General features: G+C 45.2%; 1 protein-coding gene across 12 annotated transcripts in view; it reads left to right on the forward strand.

Moving 5' to 3' along the window:
- GGNBP2 (gametogenetin binding protein 2) overlaps positions 1–25986 on the forward strand; it is a 69173-nt gene that overhangs the window by 23864 nt on the left and 19323 nt on the right. For 7 of the 12 annotated variants that reach the window (XM_087956465.1, XM_087956501.1, XM_087956471.1 and 4 more), the window contains exons 3-8: positions 4931–5011; positions 6633–6886; positions 8476–8574; positions 15797–15910; positions 20312–20521; positions 25483–25657. In XM_087956465.1, the coding sequence (XP_087812591.1) occupies positions 4931–5011; positions 6633–6886; positions 8476–8574; positions 15797–15910; positions 20312–20521; positions 25483–25657 (933 nt within the window). Of the gene's footprint in view, positions 1–4930; positions 5012–6632; positions 6887–8475; positions 8575–11651; positions 11778–15660; positions 15664–15796; positions 15911–20311; positions 20522–25482; positions 25658–25986 lie in introns of all 12 variants that reach the window. The other 5 variants (XM_087956516.1, XM_087956506.1, XM_087956479.1 and 2 more) reach the window with 2 other exon arrangements.

Below are 25986 nucleotides of genomic sequence, written 5' to 3' on the forward strand. Positions count from 1 at the left end.
CAGTGTCAACCTTGGGTATTCACACACACACACACACGTCAGCATTTTCCCCAGCTGTTCGAAGACACCAATTTTTATTTGATTATTAAAAAATTTATCTGGGTTCATTATTTATTATTAGCTTTAAGATGTCCTGTATTGTTAAAAGGCAGCTTTGGGGCAGTTTTCCTAATCCCTGAGAGGTGTTCAGAGGACCAGAGCATGCTTGCAAAGAGAGGGCAACCTTGCCTGTGACATAAGACAGATGAATGTTGGATTAGATCAAAGGTCTTTGCTTTGCGCAAGAGAAGAAGCTGACAAGGTCCTTCCTCAAAGACCTTTGATCTTCTCAAAGAACAATTTGAGAAATCCAGGGATATGGCACTGGGGGCAAGGGTGAGTTGGGAGCAGGCACCTGACCAGCATTCTACTTAGCCCTTAAATGTTTATTTATTTAAACCGTTTAGATAGCCGTCCATCTTTCGACCACCACTGGGCAAATCTCAATCCAAAATTAAGATTCGGATTAACAGAGTTGGAAGGGACCTTGTAAATCATCTAGACCAGGTGTCAACTTGTAAAACATATCCTACATGTCTCAGAGAGTCGGCTTCATACAGGTCATGCTGGCATGTCACTCGTAATAAATCTTTTGAAGTTTGCCCTTGAGGCTTACGATTAATTTAGGGCGATCGCTGGAATCCTGACACCAGGGGTGTCGAACTCGATTTCATGGAGGGCCACATCAGGGTTGTGTTTGACCTCGGGGCCGCAGGTGAGCTTGGCTGGGGTGGGCGTGGCCATCAAGGTCATCAATGTCGCTCATCAAGGCTCTGTTTTCGGCTGCAACTGCCTCCTGCAGCCCTCTGCCAACAAAAACAGTTTGGAGAGGTCGTAGGCGGCTGGCTCGGGCTCTGTTTTTGCTGGCAGGAGGCTGTCGCGGCTGAAAATGAAGCACGGACGAGCTGTGTGTGGCCTCCCCAAGCTCCATTCTTGTTGGCAGAGGGCTGCAGGAGGCCATGTGACCACCGGGATGTTCGTTAAGTGTGAAAAAAAGGTCATAAGTCACTTTTTTCAGTGCCGTTGTAACTTGGAACGGTCCAAAATGACTTGTAAGTTGAGGGCTACCTGTATGGTAAATACATTTGGGATGCTGCAACAGTTGTAAGTGTGAGAAACGGTCAGAAGTAAGGACTTTTTTTCAGTCTCATTGTAAGGTGGAATGGTCGTGACACCAGTGGCTCTTAAGTTTTATACTTCCTGTATAAAATCATTTTAAACATTATAAAACTCAACTGGATAAAACATCTCTTCTTGTGCCATTATCCGTCATCGGATGTTGGCGATCATGTATGTGTGTATGTACACACACACACATACAAACATTTTGAATACAGTGTATTGTCAGAGCATATCTACAGAAAAGAAAAAGAACAAAAAGAAATAGTAACATATATACTAATAACAATAGTAATGGTGTAACAGAATAGTTTTAACTGAATTTCTCTTTATATTAGCTTATTTGTAATCCTGTTGGTTATATTGGCATATTTATCATTATAAACCATTTTTTATATTTAGTTCGTACATAGCCATAATCTTTCTTCATCTAATGTCTATTATCTCTAACCACTCATAAAATCTATTCCATGTTGAGTAAATATACTGTATCCTCTTTGTCCTTTATTTTTAATGTTAATGTGTCCATCTCTGCACAATCCAATATTTTCCAAATTACATCCTCATCTGATGGAGTGTTGTCATTTTTTTTCCAGTATTGTGCAAATACAATCTTCACTGCTGTCAATAACAGGCAAGACTAGGTATATAGTCCCTTTACTATAGCCCTCTGGCATTATGCCCAACAAAAATATTTGTGGTTTGGCGATCATGTTGGCGATCTCCTATTTTGATCAACAGCCGCATGAAAAAGTGCTGCTGAGTTTTGTTCAAACTGGTCCCTTAGATTTTGAAGCCATGATGTTCTTCTTCTGCCTGGACCTCATTTGCCTTCCATCTTTCCCTGGAGGATGAAGTGAAGTATGCCGTATTTTTCTGGGCATCGCATCACACGTCCAAAATATTCTAACTTTTGCTTTTTGATGGTTTTGATAATTTCCCTTGGCTTTCCTTGGCGGCTTATCACCTCCTTAAGTTATAAAACACAGAACATTTAAAACCACAATGTGCCATCCTCTTTTTATCTTTTTCCATCGATTGGGAGAAAAAGCAGGTCTTCAAAGTCTTTTGCAAGGCTAGCAATAGACAGCCCTCCGACTCATACTTGCTTGTCAGAAGGTCGCAAAAAGGGGATCACCTGACCCCGGGATGCTGTGATCGTCATAAGTATGAACCAAGCGTGTGAATTTTGATCACGTGATCATGGGGATGCTGCAAAGGTTGTAAGTGTGAAAAATGGTCAAAGGTCACATTTTACAGTGCCATCCTGCCGTGTTTTATATATATTTCTTGCCACCAAAAAGGGTACCAGGTCTTATTTACGGGGGATGTCATCCACTGACTAACCTCACTTGCACACGTCGCCCCCGGCCTCCTTTTTGCTGTCAGAGGCCTCCAGGAATTTCTTTCGCAGCTGGCAAGGCTTTCCTGAAGGCCTCTGCGGCCGATAACAGAGCTCTGGATCGATCCAGAGCTTTCTTATCAGCTACAGAGGCCTTCAGGAAAGCCTTGCCTGCCTTGCTGGTTGCAGAAGAAATGGGCTGGCGAGGCAGGTGTGCGAGGTGTGCGAGGCCTGGCTACAACTGTCCAAAGGTAAGTAGTAGGGCAGCTCCACCCCACTATCCCCACCCTAGTTTAATTTTTACCCGTGCACTCTGGAGTGGGCAGGATCTTAATTGGGGTTTGTTTTGGGGGGTAGGGCTTATATTGGGCTCACGTGTAAAAATCAAGCTAGGACTTACTTTCAGGGTAGGTCATATTTTCAGGGAAACAGTAACTTTGAACGGTCAGTGCATGAACTGTTGTAAATCCTTTAACTCTATAAGCTTTCTGGGTTGTGTTGAAGCTTTCATTTATTTGTGGCAGTGCAAGCCGTTCTGTTCACGTTGCGCTTCAAAGCAAATAGGCTGTGGTGTTACAAGAGGAGCACAGCAGTCCTTTTAAGGGGCTGAATACGTGATGTTGTACTTTTAAGAAGGTCTTGAGAAACGGGGCCTTGTGATTGTGTGCCCTCCAAAAAGTCATAAGGCTTAGCCACCTGTTGCTCTGTTTACAACTCAGCTCTTCAAGGTTGAGGTGCAAGTAAGGTCAGCACAGTCTACACAGGTAGGCCTCGAATTGCAACCCTTCGTTCAGTGGCCGTTTGAAGTTACACTACTGAAAAAGGTGATTTATGACCATTTTTCACACTTAACGACCATTGCAGCTTCCCCAGGGTCACATGATCCAAATTCAGATTCATAGCGATTGGCAGGTATTTATATGTTGGTTGCAGCATCCTGGGATCACATGATCCTCTTTCGTGACCTCCTTGACACAGGCAAAGTCAACGGGGAAGCCAGATCCCCTTAACAACCCAGTTGTTAATAATGCAATAGCTGCAGGGATTCCCTTGACCACTGTGGCAAGAAAGGTTGTAAAACTCAACAAATATCTCGCTTAGGAAGAGAGATTTGGGGCTCAGCTGTGGTCGTAAGTCGAGGATTACCTGTGCAGGTCTGGATGTCCCATTCAAATATATCTTCTGATTGTCTATTTGGATGGATGGGCGGGCGGGTGGGTGGGTGAATGGATGGGTGGGTGGTGAATAGTTGGGTGGGTGGGTGGGTGAATGGGTGGGTGGGTGGTGGATGGATGAATGGGTGGGTGGGTGGGTGAATGGATGGATGGATGGGTGGTTGAATGGATGGGTGGAGGGTGAATGGGTGGGTGAATGGATGGGTGAATGGATGAATGGGTGGGTGGGTGGGTGAATGGATGGGTGGGTGGGTGGGTGGGTGAATGGATGGATAGGTGAATGGAGGAATGGATGAGTAGGTGAATTAATAAATGGATGGGTGGGTGGTGAATGGATGGATGGGTGATGTACCATCAAATTGGTATTGACTCTTAATGACCACCTAGATAAGGGGAATCCAACCTTGGCAACTTTATAGCTGGCTGGGGAATTCTGTGAGTTGAAGTTCACAAGTCTTAAAGTTGTCAAAGTTGCACACCCTTGACCTAAATCGGAAGGATTTATATTCCTTGCAGACAGTTGGTCATTTGCATCCTTTTTAGAGAATCATTGAGGCCACTTGGAGGTCCGTCTGTGTCCTCAGTTTCACCTGAGTGGTGCAAATGGGTGTGGAGCCTTCTTGGAACTGCTGAAAGGACTGTGTTGTACACTGGAGATAGATGATGTTGTGTCCCCCCCCCAGTCACCCTGTTGAGAGAGGGCTGTTCAATTTTGACATAGATGGCCTAACTGGCCCAAAGATGCTGAGCTGGCTTTGTGCCTAAGGAAGGACGTTTGCTCACTAGATGTCTATGGAGATTCTCAGCATGAACGTCCCAAAGGTGCCTTTTTCAAGAGACAACTCGACTTTCTGGGTTTTCTTTGAAGACGTTTCGCTTCTCATCCCAGAAGCTTCTTCAGCTCTGACCGGATGGTGGAGGATGGATGGATTTATACTCCTTGCAGACGGCTGGTCATTTGCATCCTTTAAGCTAATCATTGAGGCCACTTGGAGGTTTACAGACGGAAGAAGTATAAATCCTACCAATCCCCACCATCCAGTCAGAGCTGAAGCTTCTGGGATGAAAAGCGAAATGTCTTCAAGGGAAAACAAAGAAAGTCCAGTCGCCTCTTGAGAAACATCCCTTTTGGGACGTGGATGACTGAGAATCTCCATAGACACTCGTGTGTGTGTGTGTGTGTGTGTGTGATCTCCAGTGTCTGCTTCCACCTTGGCCCCAGAACTCAACTGCCAATGTTGTTCTTCTCATGCAGATGGTGATGGAATTTCCTGATAACATGCTAAACCTGGATGGACATCAGCACAATGGAGGCCAGTTGAAGCAGTTCATTCAGGTACAGTAGTATCTTGCCCTTGCGAGATCCAAGCGCTGGGGTTTTTAAATTCACAAAAACGATTAGGGGCCTGGAGGCTAAGGTTTATGAAGAGCTGAAGTTTGATCCTGGCAGTGGGGGTCGGGTTTGACTCAGCCTTCCGTCCTCCCGTGGTGGGTAAAATGAGGACCCGGATTGTTGGGGGAGCAATAGGCTGACTATAAACCCGCTTAGAGAGGGCTGTGAAACACCGAGAAGCAGTATATGTCTTAAGTGCTACTGCTGTTTCTAAGTGCTATAAATATAGCTTGTGATTTTTATATATTATATAAATAATATATTGTTGTTTAAGACGGTATGTTGCATCCAGTTTTGTCACCATGATATAAAGGTGTTAAAATGCTAGAAAGAGTGCAGAAAAAGCACCAAGAGACTAAAACATATGAAGAATTGTTGCAGGAATTGGATATGTCTAGTTTAATGAAAAGAGTGATTGCAGGGTTCCAATATTTGAGGGGCTGCCACAAAGAAGAAAAGGGGTCAACCTATTCTCCATAGCACCCAAATGTAGGACAAGAGGCAATAGATGGAAACTAATCAAGGAGAGAAGCAACCTAGAATTAAAGAGAAATTTCCTGGCAATTAGAACAATTAACTTGTGGAACTACTTGCCTCCAGAGGTTGTAAATGCTCCAACTCTGGAAGTTTTTAAGAAGAGATTGGACAGCCGTTTGTCTGAAATGGTATAGGGTCTCCTGCTTGAGCAGGGGGTTGGACTAGAAGACCTCCAAGGTCCCTTCCAACTCTTTTTTTTTTTAAATAAAAGTTTTTTTATTTTTTACACATCTCTTCAAGTGAGCCACGTGGTTCCAAGCTACAACATTCATGCATAGTCATAATTACATTTCCAACTTTATTTAATTTCATATCAAATCATTATCTATTCCATTGATCTTTAAATAAGTTCTCACTTCATATTTTCATTAATCCAATATCAAAAGCATTTCATCCTCACATATATTTTCCACTCTTTATCCCCTATTATTTTCATTTCCAGCTTACCACCTATTTTATTTTACATTATTATCTTCTTTAACTTTCTCAAAGCCAATGTGTAATAAACAACAACAAAAAGAATAAAATAAACTAATATATTCAGGATCCACATGGTATTTCCCCCCAGGAGGAAATATGAAATGGTTATAGGAATATCTCTGGAAGAAATACAAGATTTATTGTAATCTTATATTTCTTCCAGAGATATTCCTATAACCATTTCATATTTCCTCCCTGTTTCCATTTAACCAAATTTTACCTATGGAATTTTATTAAGTTTTCACTCCCTCCTTTTAATCATCATATAATAATCTCATTGCAGATACTTTACAATGTAATTATCAACTATAAAACATGTATACAAAATGTTTTATGAGTTAATTGGAGTAACTGCCAGAACCCCGACAATAATCCTTTCTGGTTTACCATATTCTCATAGTCCTTTCCAACTCTGGTTATTCTGTTGAGATGCATGGCTTGTATAAATTTTGCAAACCAACAAACAAATTATACTTTCCTACCTATGATGGTCGCTGTAGCGCTGAACCGTTACTTTAAATAATTCCTTACTCTCTTCCCTCTGCAGAGGCATAGCATGCTGAAGCAGCAAGATTTGAGCATCGCCATGATGGTGACGTCACGTGAAGTCCTGAGCGCCCTTTCTCAGCTCGTCCCCTGCGTCGGCTGCCGCCGTAGCGTGGAGCGCCTCTTTTCTCAGCTGGTGGAGTCTGGGAATCCCGCTCTCGAACCCCTCACGGTCGGGTCCAAGGGAGTCCTGTCTGTCACTCCGAGCTGCATGAGGGATGCAAAGAAGCTTTACACGCTTTTCTACGTGCATGGGTAAGATCACTGAGGGCCAGCGTCTTGCCCTATCCCTCGTGGGAAGATTTTTGTTTTTCATCCACCCATCCACCTGTCTACCTATGTATTCATTCTGTCACAAAGGTGAGCCACTATGGCCCCTTTACGAGTTGTGCACTGGCTCGGGAATTCTGGGAATGGTTACAAAGGTTATAAAAGGGTCATAATTGCCCATCCTTTTCCTGTCAGATTTAAGAGGCTGCCCAATTCACCTTCGATGCAGAATAGAAAAAGTACCCTAGATACATGGCGGCTAGAGGGGCTTCATTTGTGGCCAGCCCAGAGTTGGCCGGAGTTTGGAATAGAGAAATAACCATAGATTAACCTCCATCTGCACCCTGCCGTGTTTTGATATAGGCAAACTCTGGTTTCCTATGTGGATTACGCCACTCCTTTACCCACAGATTACTACACCTAAACCACGCGCTAGTCGCAATCCCAAGATAGCTGTCGACATCATACAAATAGTGTAAGGAGGAATTTTCTGACAGTGGGAACAATCAACTAGTGGAACAGAAGTTGCCTTCGGAGGTTGTGGGAGCTTCATCACTGGAGGCTTTCATCACTGGACTGCCATCTGTCAGAAATGGTGTAGGGTCTCCTGCTTGGGTTGGGGGTTGGACTAGATGACCTCCAAGGTTCCTTCCAACTCTGTTAATCTGTTAAAAATGCAGGCAATCTTTGACTTACAACCACAACTGAGCCCAAAATTTCTGTCGCTAAGCAAAACACTTACAAAGTGAGTTTTGTCCTATTTTAGGACCTTTCTTGCCACATTTGTTAAATGAATCACTGCAGTTGTTCAGTTAGTAACACGGTTGTTAAGGGAACCTGGCTTCCCCATTGCCTTTACAACGTCAGAAGGTTGCAAAAGGGGATCACATGACCCTGGGACACTGCAACCACCATAAATATGAAGCGTTTGAATTTTGATCATGTGACCACGGGGTTGCTTGTGAAAAATGGTCATAAAGTCACTTCTTTCAGGGCCTTCGTTACTTTGAACAGTTGCTAAATGAACTATTGTAAGATGAGGACTTCCTGTACAATGAAAGTTTATGAAAGAGCATCTATAATGGGCCTTCATACAAAATCATGTTGGATGGGAAATATAATGTTGAACGTGTCAGCATTCCAGAAAACCTCCATTCCAACAAATAACTCCGAGACACAAATCCTCTCAAAAGTTCTTTTTTATTTGGGTAGTAAACTGGCACATCTGGGAAATCCCAAATCTAAAAGTTTCGGGTTTCCTTGCAATAAGTAAAAAAATACAAATCCGCCTCCTGCACCCCTCATGGCATCCCAGGCCCCAATCACCATCTGCCCCCACTTGACACGTCCTCTCACCCAGGTGCAGAAATAACATGACCTTGACTTAGAAGAAGAATGCTATTATGTCTAACCACATACACTCCAAGACATTCCCCCCTCCCATTTTCCCAGGCTCAAGAATGTGGCAGTGTGGAAGCGTCTGGTGCTAATATGGCTTCCAAAGCTGACAGAACGGATTTTTCAAGGATTTTTTTTTAAAATTTTTTTCCCCATTTCTTCTCTTCTCCCCAAAGGTCCAAATTAAATGAAATGATTGATGCAATTCCGAAAAGTAAGAAGAACAAGCGGTGCCAACTGCATTCTTTGGACACTCACAAACCGAAACCCTTGGGGTAAGTGTTAATAAAAAGCACACGCATGAAACGGGTATGGGCACACCTTAGGACACCCCTCGGCAGGAAGTGGCTTAGTTGGTAAAACTGCTGGGCGTAGAGAGAAAGCAGAAATGGACAAAATAATGGTGCTTTTGTGCCTGCTGGCATCAAACCGAAACATTAAAAAAGCAGAGTCAAAAATAGATTTTCTCTACCAAGGCCGTGTTGGTATAGGTTGGGTGTCAGCCACCTGCGGCTCCGGAGCCACATGCAGCTCTTTGGGCCTTCTGCTGTTGCTCCCTGTTGGGTGATCCCACCGCTGGCTGGCCCTGCCCCTCGCCCTCCCAGTCACTCCTCGCCTGGCTTGAGAAGGTGAAACTCAAAATAACAAAAATGAGAGGGAGGGAGGGAGGGAGAAAGAGAGAGAGACCCATTTCCCACAGAAAACACGGGGAGCCACAAAACCTGGGTAGGCGTGGAAGAGCGGGGGTCATGTTACTGGGTGGGAGTGATGTTGAGTTTGCCACACCCACCCAGGTTTTGGGGCTCCCGGTGTTTTCTGTGGGGAAACAGGTCCAAAGAGCTCTTTGAGTGTTTAAGGTTATAGTATAGGTTGAAAGGTTATAGTATAGTATAACCTGGTATAGGTTGAAAAATTAGGAGCTTAAAAACCCATGGTGAATGTTACCACCAATAATTGCCCTTTGGTGGCACTGTCTTAGTGGGGATCTTCCCTAGCCAGCCAGCACAATTGAGTCAAAACTAGCAATTTAATCCATTTAAGTGATATTTTTACCCCCCAAACAAGTTGTATCAGGGTATGCATTATGTTTATTTTTGGGGTGTGTGTGCCTGCAATTGCAAGTGACAGCATTGGGGATATAAAACTGAATTTTTTACCCCTCTGCAAAACGTCTATGGATATTCTCAGTCGTCCAGGTCAGGGCTGTCCCAAAGGTGCTTTTTTTCAAGAGACAATTCATAAAACATTTCTATGGCCGTTTTAAAGTTGCCAACAGAAAGAGAGTGGGGAGAAAGGGGTTTGAAAGAGAGCAGTGTAGCAGTTTGGAATCGGAAGTGTATCCCATTCATAGTTTTTCAGAGATTGTAACTAGGTGACTGAAGTTTCTGCCAGGCGAAAATCTAATTGGAGAACATGATTGATGACTGTTGGCTATGGACGTGTTTTGTTGGAGAATATGAATTATGATACACCCAGGGGGTGGGGGAAAACCAGGGTCAAGGGTGACAGTGAATGACATGTCTCAGAGTCGGCTACACCCAGGTCATGCCGACATGTTGACTCCAGTAGTGGGAGTCCATTTTTTTTACTACCGGTTCTGTGGGCGTGGCTTGGTGGGCGTGGCAGGGGAAGGATACTGTAAAATCTCCAGTCACAGGTGGTATTTGCCGGTTCTCCGAACTACTCAAAATTTCCGCTACTGGTTCTCCAGAATTGGTCAGAACCTGCTGAATAACACCTCTGGTTGTCTCCCAATAAATCCTGTTTAGTTTTGGAAGTTTGGTTCGAGACTCATGATTTAATTGGGGTAACTGCCGGAATCCTGATAGAAGGATTTATATTCCTTGCAAGTTATCCACCATTCAGTCAGAGCTGAAGAAACTTCTTGGATGAGAAGCGAAATATAAAGAAAAAACAGAATGACAGTGTTCCAGAAAACCTCCACTCCAACAAATAAGTCTGAAACAGTTGCCTCTTGAAAAAAGCACCTCTACAAAACATTTTCTGAGGATCTCAGACTTCCCGTATGAACTGTAATAAAAATTACAGTCAATTTTTATTAAAAAAGAAATCAGCTGCAAGGGTTTCAGTGTATAGGGAGTCCTCGACTTACGATGACAATTGAGCCCAACGTTTCTGTTGCTAAGTGAGACAGCTGTTAAGTTAGTTTTGCCCCATTTTACGACCTTTCTCGCCACAGTTAAGTGAATCGCGGCAGTTGTTTAGTCACATGGTTGTTAAGTGAATCTGGCTTCCCCATTGACTGCTTGTCAGAAAAGGGATCACATGACCCTGGGACACTGCAGCCGTCATAAATATGAGTCGGTTGCCAAGTGTCTGAATTTTGACCCTGTGACTGTGAGGATGCTTTTACAGTCGTAAGTGTGAAAAACGGTCACGTCACTTTTTTTCAGTGCCATTGTAATTTTGAACGATCACTAAGTGAACCATCATAAGTCAAGGACTACCTGCATACAGCAAGCTCTGACTTTTCCCTTCAGTCTCTTTTAGTGGAAACTGAATTTTAACTCCTCTTCAGTTGCAAGGAGACAGGTTTTTAAGCGTCATAATTCACGCTTACGGGGCTGTTCAGTGGTTACCAAATTTCCGGGGTTATTTGGGGGTGGGGTTCCCCCTTCTTTTAATGGTCCTGTTTGTTCGTTCTAAGCCTGTGTGGCTCCTTTGATGCTGTTGTGGGACCTTTTCTTTTATTGTCCAAAAGGTGCTTTTTTTTTCAAGAGGGCAACTGGACTTTCTGTCTATTTTTCTTTGAAGACGTTTCGCTTCTCATCCAAGAAGCTTCTTCAGTCCGTCCTTTTTTTTGGATAGTTGTTGATTACATTAGCAGGGTACAATAACCACAGTTGGAGGCCTGGTTGTTTCTGCTCTTGGGACATAATCAGTGGTGGGCTTCCAAATTTTTTCCTACCAGTTCTACCACGAGAGCATGCTTCGCATAGCGCAGCACTCAAAAACCGTCCTCTGTGTCAGCGCTAGTGAGGTGAGCTGTTTTTTTTTTAGCTCAGCTGAGGCGCAGCAATCCGGTCTGCCACGCAAATCAGCTGAGGTAAAAAAACAAGGGAATATAGGACAGGAAAGGGGGGGGCGGGCCCACCAGAGGTGGTATTTGCCGGTTCTCCAAAACTAGTCCAAATTTCCACTACTGGTTCGCCTGAACCGGTCCGAACCGGCTGAATACCCCCTCTGGACATAATCCAGTTTCTGTTTTATGAGGGTTTTAAAGGTGGGTGTATGAAAGGGGCCAGGGAGGCCTAAGGATCCACAAAAGAAACACATCCATTTACACCGTGGTAATACCTCTGAATTCTTCTTTTAATGCTGTATACCCTAGTGAAGGGAACGGTAGCACCCCGAGCACAGAGAAGTTAGGTGCAGATAAGAGATCTAGCGAAGAAGACAGGAAGGAGAGCAAATGTAGGATCACTTTCTACTGTGGACCTTTCCAGGGAGCCAGCAGGTAAACCATACCAGAAAATATTGAATTGTTTGTGTCTTGAATACGGCGCCGCGGTGGCTCAGTGGGTAAAGATGCTGGGCTTGTCAGCTGGAAAGCCGGCAGCCTGGGTTCGAGACCCGAACGCCGCGGGATGGGATGAGCTCCCATCCTCACCTCAGCTCCTGCCAACCTAGCAGTTCGAAAGCACGCAAATGTGAATAGATACAGGTAGTCCTTGACTTAACGACCACAATTGAGCCCAAAATTCTATGTTGCTAAATGAGAAATCTACTAAGTGAGTTTTGCCCCATTTTGCGACTTTTCTGGCCATAGCTGTTAAGTGAATCACTGCACTTGTTCAGTTAGTAACCCAATTGTTAAGTGAATCTGGCCATTTGAGCCATTTGAAGTTACCAGTAGGTAGTCCTCCACTTACAACCTCAGTTGGCACCAGAATCTCCATTTCTAAGCAAGGCAGTTAATTCTGTGAGTCACACCCAATTTTACAACTGTTTTTGCCCTGGCTGTTAAGCAAATCACTGCAGTTGTCGAATGAATTATGTGGTCGTTAAGTGAATCCGGCTTCCCCCATTGACTTTGCTTGTCTGAAGCGGATCGGGAAGGTCTCAATCTGGCAGTCACATGATCCCCCTGCCATCGTCATAAATATGGTTAGCCCTCGACTTATGACCACAATTGAGCCTGAAAATTTCTGTTAAGTGAGACATTTTTTTTAACTTTTGTTCCATTTTACAATCTTTCTTGCCTCCATTGTTAAGTGAATCACTGCAGTTGATAAGTCAGTATACCGGTTGTTAAGTGAATCTGGCTTCCCCGTTGACTTTGCTTGTCAGAAGGTCGCTAAAGGTTGATCAGGTGACACAGCAACGGTCATAAGTACAAACCAGTTGCCAAGGATCTGAATTTTTGATCGCACATCATGGCAGAGGCTGCAAAGGTCGCAACTGTGAAAAATGGTCGTAAGTTCCCTTTTTCAGTGCTGTTGTAACTTTGAACGGTCACTAAATGAACTGTTGTAAGTCAAGGACTACCTGTGCATGCTGGTTGCCAAGCACCTTAATTTTGATCCTTTGACTCTGGGGATGCTGTAAGGGTCATAACATTGATAAGTCCCTTTTTCAATGCTGTCATAACTTCGAACGGTTGCTCAACAAATGTTTGTAAGTTGAGGAAGATCTCTACCCACATGGTCTAAAGCAGGGGTCTCCAACCTTGGCAACTTTAAGGCTTGTGGACTTCAACTCCCAGAGTTCCTCAGCCAGCAAAGCTGGCTGAGGAACTCTGGGAATTGAAGTCCACAAGCCTTAAAGTTGCCAAGGTTGGACACCCCTGGTCTAAAGTAACAGAAAGACTGCAAAAACCTCAGAGATTTAAGCAAATAAACCTACTTTCGTATGGTTTTCAACAGGCAGTTGTGGGTAAAAATCAAGGGTCTTTAAAAAGAGGTGAGCACTGACAGAAAGAGCCCCTTTAGAAAATTAAGGGTGTGTGTGTGTGTGTGTCTTCATTTGAAGGATGGCCAATGTAGGCATAAGGAAGGCAGATGGAGAAGGAATGGATTACATCAAACAAAGTCTATGGAGATTCTCCGTCATCCAGGTCGTGGTTGTCCCAAAAGTGCTTTTTTTCAGGAGGCAACTGGACTTTCTTGTTTTTTTTTTAAGACATTTCACTTCTCCTTCAAGAAGCTTCTTCAGCTCTGACTGGATGTGGGGAGTGGAAGGATTTATATTCCTTGCAGACAGCTGGTCATTTGCATCCTTTTTAGAGAGCTGTTGAGGCCACTTGGAGGTTTATCTGTGTCCTCAGGTCTTTTGAAGACGTTTCGCTTCTCAGCCAAGAAGCTTCTTCAGCTCTGACTGGATGTGGGGAATGGAAGGATTTATATTCCTTGCAGAGAGCTGGTCATTTGCATCCTTTTTAGAGAGCTGTTGAGGCCACTTGGAGGTTTATCTATGTACTCAGGGTCACCTGAGTGGTGCAAATGGGTGTGCAGCCTTCTTGGCTGCAGGATGTTTTTCTGCCTTGTGTCACAGGCACAGGCTGTTGGGGACGAGTCTTATGTTATTTGCATCTCAAACTGAAGCGCAAATGGTTCCTGTAGTCTGCCATTTTTCTTTGGAAATCCGTTCCCCACCATCCAGTCAGAGCTGAAGAAGCTTCTTGGATGAGAAGCAAAACATCCTCAAAGAAAAAACAAGGAAGTCCACTTGCTTCCTGGGGGGCGGGGGGACACCTTTGGGACAGGAAACAAACGAATGCTGAAAAAACTTACAGGTAGTCCTTGAGTTATGACTGTAATGGAGTCTGCCCATTACAGGTAACCCTCGAGTTACGACCATAGCTGAGCCCAACATTTCTGCTGTTAAGCAGAACAGTTACTAAGTGAGTTTGCTCCATTTTTACGATTTTTGTTTTCTTTGCCAGTGTTTATGAAGTGAATCACAATGTTTATTAAGTGAGCAATGTGGTTGTTAAGTGAAACTGGCTTCCCTATTGACTTTGCTTGTCAGAAGGTCACAAAAGGGGATCTCATGACCCCAGGACACTGCAACCATCATAAATACATGCCAGTTGCATGATGACATGACCATGGGGATGCTGCAACAGTTGGAAGTGTGAAAAGCAGTCCTAAGTCACTTTTTTCAGTGCCGTTGTAACTTCAAACAGTCACTAAATGAATAGTCGTAAGTCGAGGACTACTTATATGGCCATAAGTTATAATATTTATAAAATGGGTCGGTTATATGGCTGATGTAATTTTATGGCCTTTTGGGGAGCAGTTCTGAAGCAAACCCACAGTTAGCTATTGTGGGTGAGTTTTGCTGAAAATTGGAAAAATTGCCGTTTTTCAGCAAAATAATTGTAAAACACAGTTATGTGACTGTAGGACGCTTGAAACAGCCTTAAATGTGCCCATGTTGCTGAGCATTCAAAGTGTGGTCATATGACCAAGGACATCTGATCAATGAAACTTTGGCTTCTGGTCATAAATCCCCTTTTCCAGATCAGCTGTAATTTCAAATGGTCCCTAAGCGAGTAGTCATAAGTCAAGGACTGCCTGTAGATGAAAAATAACATTTTGCAAACCACTGGAAATTGTTTTGTGAAAGTTGATTATCAGGTTTTTTAATTCTCATACGGCTTCGTACTCGGTACCTCCAAGTGTGTGGGATGGAGATGGGATGGGATGGAGCCCCCGTTGCCCGGCTGTGTCGAATGTGGATCTTTTTCCCCAGCTTGTACAGATTTTATATATATTTTTGGTATATCTTTTTAGTATTGAAAGCAGCCTAGAATTTACTCGGGTGATGTTGTGGCTTGCCAGCGGCCAGCAGAGCTGGCGGCAGACTTGGACAGTGAGGAGGTTGGGGAGGAACATGGGCCAGTCCTGGAGTCTGGAGAAGGCTCGGACAAGGGCTCTGCGTCAGAGGCAGAGATGGGGCCAGGGTCGTCCGACAGTTATCGGCTGCCTTTGGAGTCTGAGATCAGTGGGGCAGAAGAACAGCTGGAGCCTGTTCCCAATGTGCGCATGTGCAGAGCTGCCAGGAGAAGGGAACAGTTAAAGAACAAGGGTTGACTAAGGAGTAAAGGCACAAGTGGACGGTGAATGGCCCCTGCCATAGGTAATAAAGTGGAGCGAAAGGGGACTGGTGTTTGCAGGAGACAATTAGTTTGTTTAATTAGTGTGAAGATTTGTTCGTTACTCTCAGAGAAATCCTTGCCAAGTATTTTCTTGTACAACGTTGCACTTGGAAGTTATCGGCCTGGCAGCTCTCTAAGCCTGATAAGGTCTGTGGTTGCAATTCACCCTTGAAAGAATGTTTGCCGGGACTTTGCTGGATGTGAATGGATAGGAATTCACATTAGCCAAATAAAAAAGGGGGTTTGTCGGGACAAGGAGTCTGCTTCGTGATTTTGTGAAGCCTGGGTCAGAACAGGTGGGGTGGATGGCCATATACGTTCCCTAAATAAATAAATGTTCTTCTTCTTTTTTTTTTTTTTTTACCCCTCTTCAGAGGTTGCTGGATGGATATATGGGAACTCATGTCGCAGGAATGTCGAGATGAAGTAGTCTTAATCGATTCCAACTGCCTACTAGAGACCCTAGAAACTTACCTCCGAAAACACAGGTGAGTAGCTGGGATTGGGAGCGCCCTTCTCTTCCCCCTCTGCGTTTTACTCCGTGTGGTCAGTAAAGGTGCGTCCAAGGTGACACTAGGGTGGATTCAAAGGAGCTGAATCCAGTTATAGAAGCTTCTAAGGAAATCCGCCTGCACTGTCCTTTGGAAGGAGAGATCCTGAAGCTCCAATACTTTGGCCCACCTAATGAGAAGAGAGAGCTCCTTGGAGAAGACCCTGAGGATGGGAAAGATGGAAGGCAGGAGGAGAAGGGGACAGCAGAGGATGAGATGGTTAAATTCAGGGCTGAGATTCAGCCGGTTCGGGCCAGTTCGAACGAACCGGAAGTTAATTTTACATCCAGTTTGGTGAACAGGTAGTTCCAACAACCAGGTGGCCCCCGTCTACCCTGCTCCTACCAGGAGTCCCATGAGACCCATCTGGCTCCCAGGTAAGTGTAAGGTGGCCTCCTGGGAGCAAAAATGGGGCACGGGGGGAGTCTGGCGCCACCCCCGCCCGCTTTGGCTGCCAGGAGGCTCCAGGGAGGCCTTCAAGGGAGAAAGAAAGAAAGGAAAATAAAGAAAGAGGGAGGGAAGGGAAGGGGGAAAGGAAGGAAGGGAGAAAGGAAGAGAAGGAAGGAAGGAAGGAAGGAAGGAAGGAAGGAAGGGAGAGAAAGAAAAGAAAGAAAGAGAGAGAGAGAGAGAGAGAGAGAGAGAGAGAGAGAGAGAGAGAAAGAAGAAGAAGAAGAAAGAAAGAAAGAAAGAAAGAAAGAAAGAAAGAAAGAAAGAGGGAAGGGAAAGTAAATGAGATATGGATGGAGGAATGGATAGAGGGAGGGAGAGAAAAAGGAGAGGAAGGAAGGACCACAAACCCTGGCACTAGACGTAGCTTCAGAGGATGCTTTGAAACAGCACAGCAATCCAAGGTCGGAAGGGACCTCAAAGGTCATCTAGTCCAAACCCTATCTGCAGCAGGAGACATCTGGCTTATTTTGGTGCCTCACCCAGTCACCTGACCACCAAGCCACACCCACAGAACCGGTTGTTAAACAATTAGAATCCCACCCCTGGTTAAATGGTGTCATCAACGCAACAAACATGAATTTGGACAAACTCCAGGAGACAGTGGAGGATTGGGGGTGCAGGGGGGCTGGCATCCTGTGGTCCTTGGAGTTGCGAAAATTCGGAAACTCAGCCGACTCAACAACAACACAGAAGCTTCTATTTTTTTAACGTTTGAACACCAGTTTTTTTTTTTTTAAATCTGTGGCAGCATCCCATGAGCCTACAAACCCCTTTTCCAGGTAGTCCTTGACTTACGGCCACAATGGAGCCCCAAAATTCTGTTGCTAACTGAGGAATTTGTTAAGTGAGCTTTGCCCCACTTTCCGATCTTTCTTGCCACAGTTGTTAAGTGAATCACTGCAGTTGTTAAGTTAGTAACATGGTTGTTAAGTGAGTCTGCCTTCCCCGTTGGCTTTGCTTGTCAAAGGTCACCAAAGGGGATCATGTGACCCCAGGACTCTGCAATGGTCATAAATATGAGCCGGTTGCCAATCATCTGAATTTCGATCACGTGACCATGAGGATGCTGCAATGGTCGTAAGGGTGAAAAATGGTCATGTCACTTTTTTCAATGCTGTTGTAACTTCAAATGGTCACTAAATGAACTGTTGTAAGTTGAAGACTACCTGTACTTGATTCACCATGTTGGATTGGACACCACAAGAGATGCCTATAGAGCCTATTTGAGTGTGTGTGTGTGTGTGTGTGTGTGTGTTAAAGCCAGAAAAAGCATGCAGTGTGTATGTTTCTCTCTCTTCTCGATCTCTTTCCCCTCTTCCTCTTTAACATTTAAAGAATAAAATAAATAAGTAAACAAAAAAAAAGGAAGAAAAAGAAAAAAAAACCATAGTGGATGGAAAATAAAATATGAGTAAGTAAAGAATATGGTCAGAGCTTAAAATTTGCTATTTCAGAGATTACATACTGTAATTCAATGAATATGTACTACTAAATTCATTAAATCGTCTTGAGACGTAATTGTCCATCATTACAAAACTCTCAGTGTTAATAGTTCCATTGATGTCAGCACACTATCCTAATCTAAAATAAATGCGCACATATTATAAAAAGAAAAAAGGAAAATACTAAAAACAGTGAGTGAAAACAATATTAAGCCCCAATTCTCTCTTTCACCTTGAGGAGTATTTGTCAATCATTACAAAACTCTTAAAACAGTGATGTTTATATTGATTGTCACCATGGTTTATCGTTATCTAAAGTAAATACACACGATCTTATGAAATGAAAAAAGGAAAACCTGAAATACTAAAAATCGATAGGTGAAAAACAGTGCTATATAAAGTATCCTCCTGAGAAGTAATTGTCAATCATTACAAAACTCTTTTAAGCATCAATACTTAAATTAATTGTCCCCGTGGTTTATCATTACCTAAATAAATGGGCAGCATCTTATGGAAGGAAAAAATACTAAATACTAAAGAATGAGAGTTGAAATCAGTATTACTTTCTAAATTCTCTGCCATTGTACCTAACTGCTGATTACAGGTAGTCCTTGACTTACGACCACAATTGAGCCCAAAATATCCATTAGTGTGCAAGACAGTTAAGTGAGTTTTGTCCCATTTTACTACCTGTCTTGCTACAGTCGTTAAGCGAATCACTGCGCTTGTTAAGTTAGTAATAACAGTTGTTAAGTGAATCTGGCTTCCCCCTTGACTTTGCTGGTCAGAAAGTCTCAAAAGGTGATCACATGACCCTGGGACACTGCAGCCGTCGTAAATACGAGTCGGCTGCCAAGCGTCACATCTTTGATCATGCGATCACGGGGATGCTGCAATTGGTTGTGTGGAAAACGATCATAAGTCCCTGTTGAGTCGCCAGGTCACCGGGTAAATCACCTGGTGGCGCAGTGGTTACAATGCAGCATTGCAGTCGAACTCTGCCTGTGAGCGTGGCGTTCGATCCTGACGGGCTCATGGTTGTTGACTGAGCCGTCCATGCTCCCAAGGTCAGTGAAACGAGGACCCAGATTGTTGCGGGAAAGATGCTGACATTGTAAACCACTCAGAAAATGCTGTAAAGCCAGGGGTGGGATTTTCCTGGTTTAACAACCAGTTTGGTGATCCCGCGCTTGATGCGCATGTGCAGCGCTCAACACAGCGGAGAAGCAGCAATCCTCTGTGCCGCGCTAATCAGGTGAGATGATATAGGTAGGTAAAGCACAGGGGCAGGGCGGGCACATGATAGTTGCAGCGAACTGGTTCGCTGCCAGTTGATTTTCTGAGCAAGGGGTTCAGCCAAACCGGTCCGAACCAGGAGAATCCCATCCCAAAGCACTAGGAGGCGGTATTTAAGTCTAAGTCAGGGGTGTCAAACTCAAGGCCTGGGGGACAGATCCAGCCCATGGGGTGCTTAGACCTGGCCTGCGGAGCTCCCCTGGAAACAGCGAAGGACTGGTCTGCAGTGCATTTTCCAGTGAAAATGGAGCTCGGGAGGTCTGTGTGTGGCCCTACGGAGCTCCGTTTTCTCTGGCAGAGGGTTGCAAGAGCCCATCACAGCCGAAAACGGAGCTCAGGACCCCGTTTTCACTGGCACTCTGGCCACCTCAGGCACCCCCAAGACAAGTGACATCAAGTTGGCCACCCCTACCCCCCCCCCCCACACACACACATCCCAAGGTCAAACACAACCCTGATGCGACCCTCAATGAAATCGAGTTTGACACCCCTGGTCTAAGTGCTGTTGCTGTTTATTCAGTGCCATTGTAACTTCAGACGGTACTAAACAAATGGTTGTAAGTCAAGGATTGCCTGTACATCCAATTATTGGTCGCCATTAAAGCTGCATCTGGCGAATGTCTTTCCATCAAGTACTTTGCCCCATAAAAAATGTCTTTCTGTCAAGCGTTTCCCTCTTTTAAGAAAAAAATAAATCTATAATTCCCCTGTCAACTCATAAAACATTTCTATGCCTGTTTTAATAGTTGCCATAAAACGCGGGGGGGAGGAAGGAAATCTGGAAGAGCAGTTGAAAGCGAAAGTACATTCCAACTCTTCTCTTTAAAAGACTGTAACTAAAATACCAGAGATTTTGCCCGCGAATATATTTAATTGGAGAATGTGAATGATGACACCCAGCCTGTGAATGTGCTCAATTGGAGAATCTGGTTTATGAGACGCTCGGGGGGGAAGTGGGGAAACAGGGTCACAGGGGACTGTAAATGACGTATGCGAGTTGGCTTCATACAGGGCAGTGCCAGTATGTCGCCTCTAATGAATCCTTTGGATTTTTTTGAAGTTTGCCTCAAGAATCATGATTTAATTAAGGTGATTGCTGGAATCCTGACATTCTTCCCCACCCCCTTTTTTTTTTTTTTTTTTGAACTAGGTTTTGCACCGACTGCAAAAACAAAGTCTTGCGGGCTTACACCATCCTGATCGGCGAGCTGGACTGCAGCAAGGAGAAAGGCTACTGCGCCACCCTTTACGAGGGCCTGCGCTGCTGCCCTCACGAGCACCACATCCACGTCTGCTGCGAGACCGACTTCATCGCCCACCTCCTTGGCCGAGCCGAACCCGAGTTCGCAGGAGGGTACGAGTATGTAATTGGCTAGACTGGGCTTTCTAGCGCTTTTGCTTCCTTTTTTTTTTTTTCCCCCCTCAAAAGAAAATGTATATTTCTGTCTCGAAGATATACATTGTGTGCCCGGGACTGTCGCACCTCTCTCTTGGTCTGCCGTGCTGTTGGCGCTTGTTGGCGCATGGGCCTTCTGAGTGGGCTTGCTCAGCGCTGCTGGGACGTGGGTTTGCCACGCAAGCCAAACAATTTCCTTTACAAATAGCAGCTTTTATAAGGCAGGGGTCCCCAAACCCCGGGCTGCGGCCTGTTCGAAACCGGGCCACGGGAGAAACGGCCAAGCGCGTATGCGGAATTCCGCTCGCGGAGCTCCACTCGCGCAAGTGGAGCTTCGTGTGCGAGTGTAAGCTCTCTCCACTAACGTGTGAAGTTCCATGCGTGAAAGCAGAGCTTTGCGCGTGTGTTTGCCGCTCTCACGAATGGACTGTGTGTGCATGCATGTGCTTGCCACTCACACCTCCCCTTCCTGTGCTGGGCCAGTCCCCCAAGCTGGAAAGGTTGGGGACCCCTGTTATAAGGGATTCTTTGGGGAATCTCTTTTATCAATCGGCCTGCAGTCCAGTTTGAGAGACCCTGTTTAGTGGTTAAGGCACCAGGCTAGAAAGCAGGAGACTGTTGAGTTCAAGACCACCCTTAGTCATGAAAACCAGCTGGGTGACTTTATGCCAATCACTAGGAGAAGATGAGTTCTAGTTCTGCCTGAACCATGAAAACTGTCTGGGTGATTTTGGGGCCTATCACGAGGAGACAGTGAGTTCTAGTCCCACCTTAGGCAGGAAAGACGGCTGGGTGGCTTTGGACATCATCAGGAGACAGTGAGTTCTAGTCCCGCCTTAGGCAGGAAAGACGGCTGAGTGGGTTTGGGCCTATCGCCAGGAGACAGTGAGTTCTAGTCCTTAGGCAGGAAAGACGGATGGGTGGCTTTGGACATCATCAGGAGACAGTGAGTTCTAGTCCCGCCTTAGGCAGGAAAGATGGCTGAGTGGGTTTGGGCCTATCGCCAGGAGACAGTGAGTTCTAGTCCTACCTTAGGCAGGAAAGACGGCTGGGTGGCTTTGGACATCATCAGGAGACAGTGAGTTCTAGTCCCGCCTTAGGCAGGAAAGACGGCTGAGTGGGTTTGGGCCTATCGCCAGGAGACAGTGAGTTCTAGTCCCGCCTTAGGCAGGAAAGACGGATGGGTGGCTTTGGACATCATCAGGAGACAGTGAGTTCTAGTCCCGCCTTAGGCAGGAAAGACGGCTGAGTGGGTTTGGGCCTATCGCCAGGAGACAGTGAGTTCTAGTCCCGCCTTAGGCAGGAAAGACGGATGGGTGGCTTTGGACATCATCAGGAGACAGTGAGTTCTAGTCCCGCCTTAGGCAGGAAAGACGGCTGAGTGGGTTTGGGCCTATCGCCAGGAGACAGTGAGTTCTAGTCCTACCTTAGGCAGGAAAGACGGATGGGTGGCTTTGGACATCATCAGGAGACAGTGAGTTCTAGTCCCGCCTTAGGCAGGAAAGACGGCTGAATGGGTTTGGGCCTATCGCCAGGAGACAGTGAGTTCTAGTCCCGCCTTAGGCAGGAAAGACGGCTGAGTGGGTTTCGGCCTATCGCCAGGAGACAGTGAGTTCTAGTCCCGCCTTAGGCAGGAAAGACGGCTGAGTGGGTTTGGGCCTATCGCCAGGAGACAGTGAGTTCTAGTCCTACCTTAGGCAGGAAAGACGGCTGAGTGGGTTTGGGCCTATCGCCAGGAGACAGTGAGTTCTAGTCCTACCTTAGGCAGGAAAGACGGCTGAGTGGGTTTGGGCCTATCGCCAGGAGACAGTGAGTTCTAGTCCTACCTTAGGCAAGAAAGACGGCTGGGTGGCTTTGGGCCTATCGCCAGGAGACAGTGAGTTCTAGTCCTACCTTAGGCAGGAAAGACGGCTGAGTGGGTTTGGGCCTATCGCCAGGAGACAGTGAGTTCTAGTCCTACCTTAGGCAGGAAAGACAGCTGAGTGGGTTTGGGCCTATCGCCAGGAGACAGTGAGTTCTAGTCCCACCTTAGGCAAGAAAGACGGCTGGGTGGCTTTGGGCCAGTCATTCTCAGCCCAGCCCACCTGACAGGGTTGTTGTGAGGAAAGTAGTAGCAGGAAGGTGTGTTGGATATGTTTGGGGCCTTGAGTTACTTATAAAAATAACAAAAGGCAGGATAGAATCAATAAATCCATCTCTGATCCTGGTTCCCAAACGGCGCAGAATGTTTTCGGTCAACACATTTCCAACCTCTCAAAACCGCACACCAACCTGACCTGAACCATCCTACAGCTTGGCAACAAGCCATTTTGACTTCAGAATACTTCTGATGGCCCATTTCACCCCTGGATGAGAAGGCAGCATTTGAGGTTGGAATATTTTCCCCTCTACAAGCGTTTCTGACCTCTTTACGGGCATCCTGCTTAGTGGCCTGCCATTACAACGCATTATAATAACTTGAGTTTTCCAGGGGAAACTTTTAGGAACTTTTAAACTTAAGTTTATTATACTAAGTTTGCTTCTGGTGTTTTTTCCCCCCCTGAACATCACTTAAGTATGTTATTAATTTAACATCTGCAGTGATTCACTTAACAACTGTGGCAGAAAAGGTCATTAAATGGGGCAAAACTCAGTTAACCAGTCTTTTGCTTAGTAATGGAAATGTTGGGGCTAATTGTGTTCATAAGCCGAGGATTACCTGTACATGAATCCATGGTGTACCCTGGCATGATACTGGACTACGTTTCCCAGCATTCTCTCTCTATAGCTGAGCCTGCTGGGAAATGCAGTTGAATCACATCTGGAGAGCTGCCTCAGTTTTAAACTGCCTGTTTCTGTTTAAATTGAAACCTCTGAATAGCTGTTTGAAATAGCAATAGCACTTTAGACTTATATACCGCTTCACAGTACTTTATAGTCCTCTCTAAGCAGTTTACAGAGTCAGCCTCTTGCTCCCAGCAATCTGGGTCCTCATTTTACCCACCTCGGAAGGATGGAAGGCTGAGTCAACCTTGAGCTGGTCAGGATTGAACCACTGGCAGTGGTTAGCCTGCCATAGCGATAGCACTTAGACTTATATACCGCTTCACGGTGTTTTACAGCCCCTCTCTAAGTGGTTTACAGAGTCAACACATTGCCCCCAACAATCTGGGCCCTCATGCGAAGCCTCCTCTTGGCTCTAAGGAAGTATCCCCTTCTGCTACAAACAGCCAGGTTGTGGTTGCGGGGAAAATAGGAGGAGGAAAAGAGTATTATGTACATTTTCCACCTTGAGTTATTTATACAAATAGTAAAAATGGGATTTAAAAAGTCAAATAAACAAGCAAAGCCACAGAGGGGTGTCGCAGATGTGTTTATTAAAGCAAGTTTGCTGTCCTGTTTTTTCCATTTAAAAGGGGAAAACAAGGTTCCATCATATAAAAAAACAAACAAACCCATCACCATCATGGTTTTTGAGATGTTTTGAAGGATTAAGACATTCGAGTAAACAAATGTTTTTTGCATGGATTCCTTTTGAAAAGGAAGGCTTTCCTTGAGCTTCCGGGAGGGCGGAAATAGCCTCCCGGGTCTCCAAAGGCTCTCTGGAAGCTGGAAATGGGCCCATTTTCCGCCCTCTCTGAGCCTCCACACGCGCCCTGCACTTTCCCGCATTCAAAACGGGCCACGTGGGGACTCCGGGGAGGGGAGGGGCTGGGTGGGTGGGGCCAGCCAGGAGTGGGATTTGGGGGTTCTCCGAATTGCACAGAATCTTAGCTAGAGGCTCTCCCGAACCCCCAGCAGCCCACCCCTGATCCGAGGCCTTTCCCTCATATCTATACCCCAACACTGCCCAAATCCATGAAAAGGATGGGGCTTGGAGCATTGGTGGAATTTTGGTCACTAAGCGATGCAATTATTAAGTGAGTCATCAGAGGATTGGATCCGATTTTATAACTATCTGATGTCAAACATTATCTGAGCCTTGATGGAGATAGATAGATAGATAGATAGATAGATAGATATATATATATATATAGAGAGATATAGAGAGAGAGAGAGAGAGAGAGAGAGAGAGAGAGAGAGAGAGAGACATCTTGCGATCTGTGGAACTAAAATTATATTTACTTCCTAAGCTTTTGTCAGCCTCTGCTGACATCATCAGAGTATTAAGCTACCATTACAGAGATCTCTGCCTTTATATATCATTAACCAATTTAGCCCTTGCATGCGTAATAGGCCCTTCCAACCTCCTCCGCCTTCCAAGGGCCTATTATGCGTGCCAGGGCTAGCTAAATTGATTAATGATATATAAAGGCAGAGATCTCTGTAATGGTAGCTTAATACTCTGACGATGTCAGCAGAGGCTGACAAAAGCTTAGGAAGTACAATAAATGTAATTTTAAGTTCCGGAGATCGCAGGATGTCTGTTCCTTCTTTTGCATATAGAATAATGAAATGAAATAAAACAAAATAATAAAATAAAAAGATAAATAAGCAAGCATGCAAGCGAGCGAGCAAACGAATCCTGTGGTCATTCAGTGACCCACATGGTCATTAAGCAAATCCAGCTTCCCCCATTGATTTTGCGGCTGGGAAGCTGGCAGCTCGCGGTCGTGGTGCGATCCCAGCACAGTTCACCCCGTCGTAAAGGCAAGTCAGTTGCCAAGCACCCAAATTGCAATCATGTTGACTGCAGGGGGCGAGGCGACCGCGAGGACGGGGCCGTAAGTGGCTTTTGTTGTTGTTGTTGTTGTTGAGGCCATCGTGAGTTTGAACCGTCCTTAAATGAACCGTCCTAATTTGAAGTCCACCTGGACATACAGATTACAAAAAAAAAACCAGTGTTGAGAACTCCTAATAAGAAGTTGGAGTTGCAACAGGAGAAGTGCCCAATGCCTAAGGACTTACCTTGCCACGTTTCCCTGTTTCCTTTCGTTTTTTTCCAGGAGACGAGAAAGACACGCGAAGACAATAGACATTGCCCAGGAAGAGGTCCTTACCTGCTTGGGCATCCACCTGTATGAACGGCTGCACCGCATCTGGCAGAAGCTGCGGGCCGAGGAACAGACTTGGCAGATGCTTTTCTACCTGGGAGTCGATGCTTTACGCAAAAGCTTTGAGGTAGCAGCTCTCTGGTTTCCTTGCTTACCTGGAGGGGGTAAAAGCAGGAAGTAGGAAAAGCACTGAGGTCTGTGGAATTCTGGGATGAATTGAATTCAATTCAAAATTCAATTCAAAATTCAAAATTGAATTCAATTCAGTAACCTTTATTGTCAGAGTACAACATGTATAGGATGACATTGGCTGAGCCTCCCTTCGTGCACCCACCCCCCTCCAAACACAATACAACTCACAGTGAAGACAAAATCCCTAAATAGGGGTGGGGGGAGATGTCTGTCCATGTCCCTTAGAACAGGGCTGTCCAAACTTTCTGGCTTGGACTGGTAGCA

Source organism: Notechis scutatus, chromosome 1 (assembly GCF_049901735.1).
Source record: "Notechis scutatus isolate UNSWTSFEM ecotype Mainland chromosome 1, rNotScu1.2, whole genome shotgun sequence".
Classification (NCBI taxonomy): Eukaryota; Metazoa; Chordata; class Lepidosauria; order Squamata; family Elapidae; genus Notechis; species Notechis scutatus.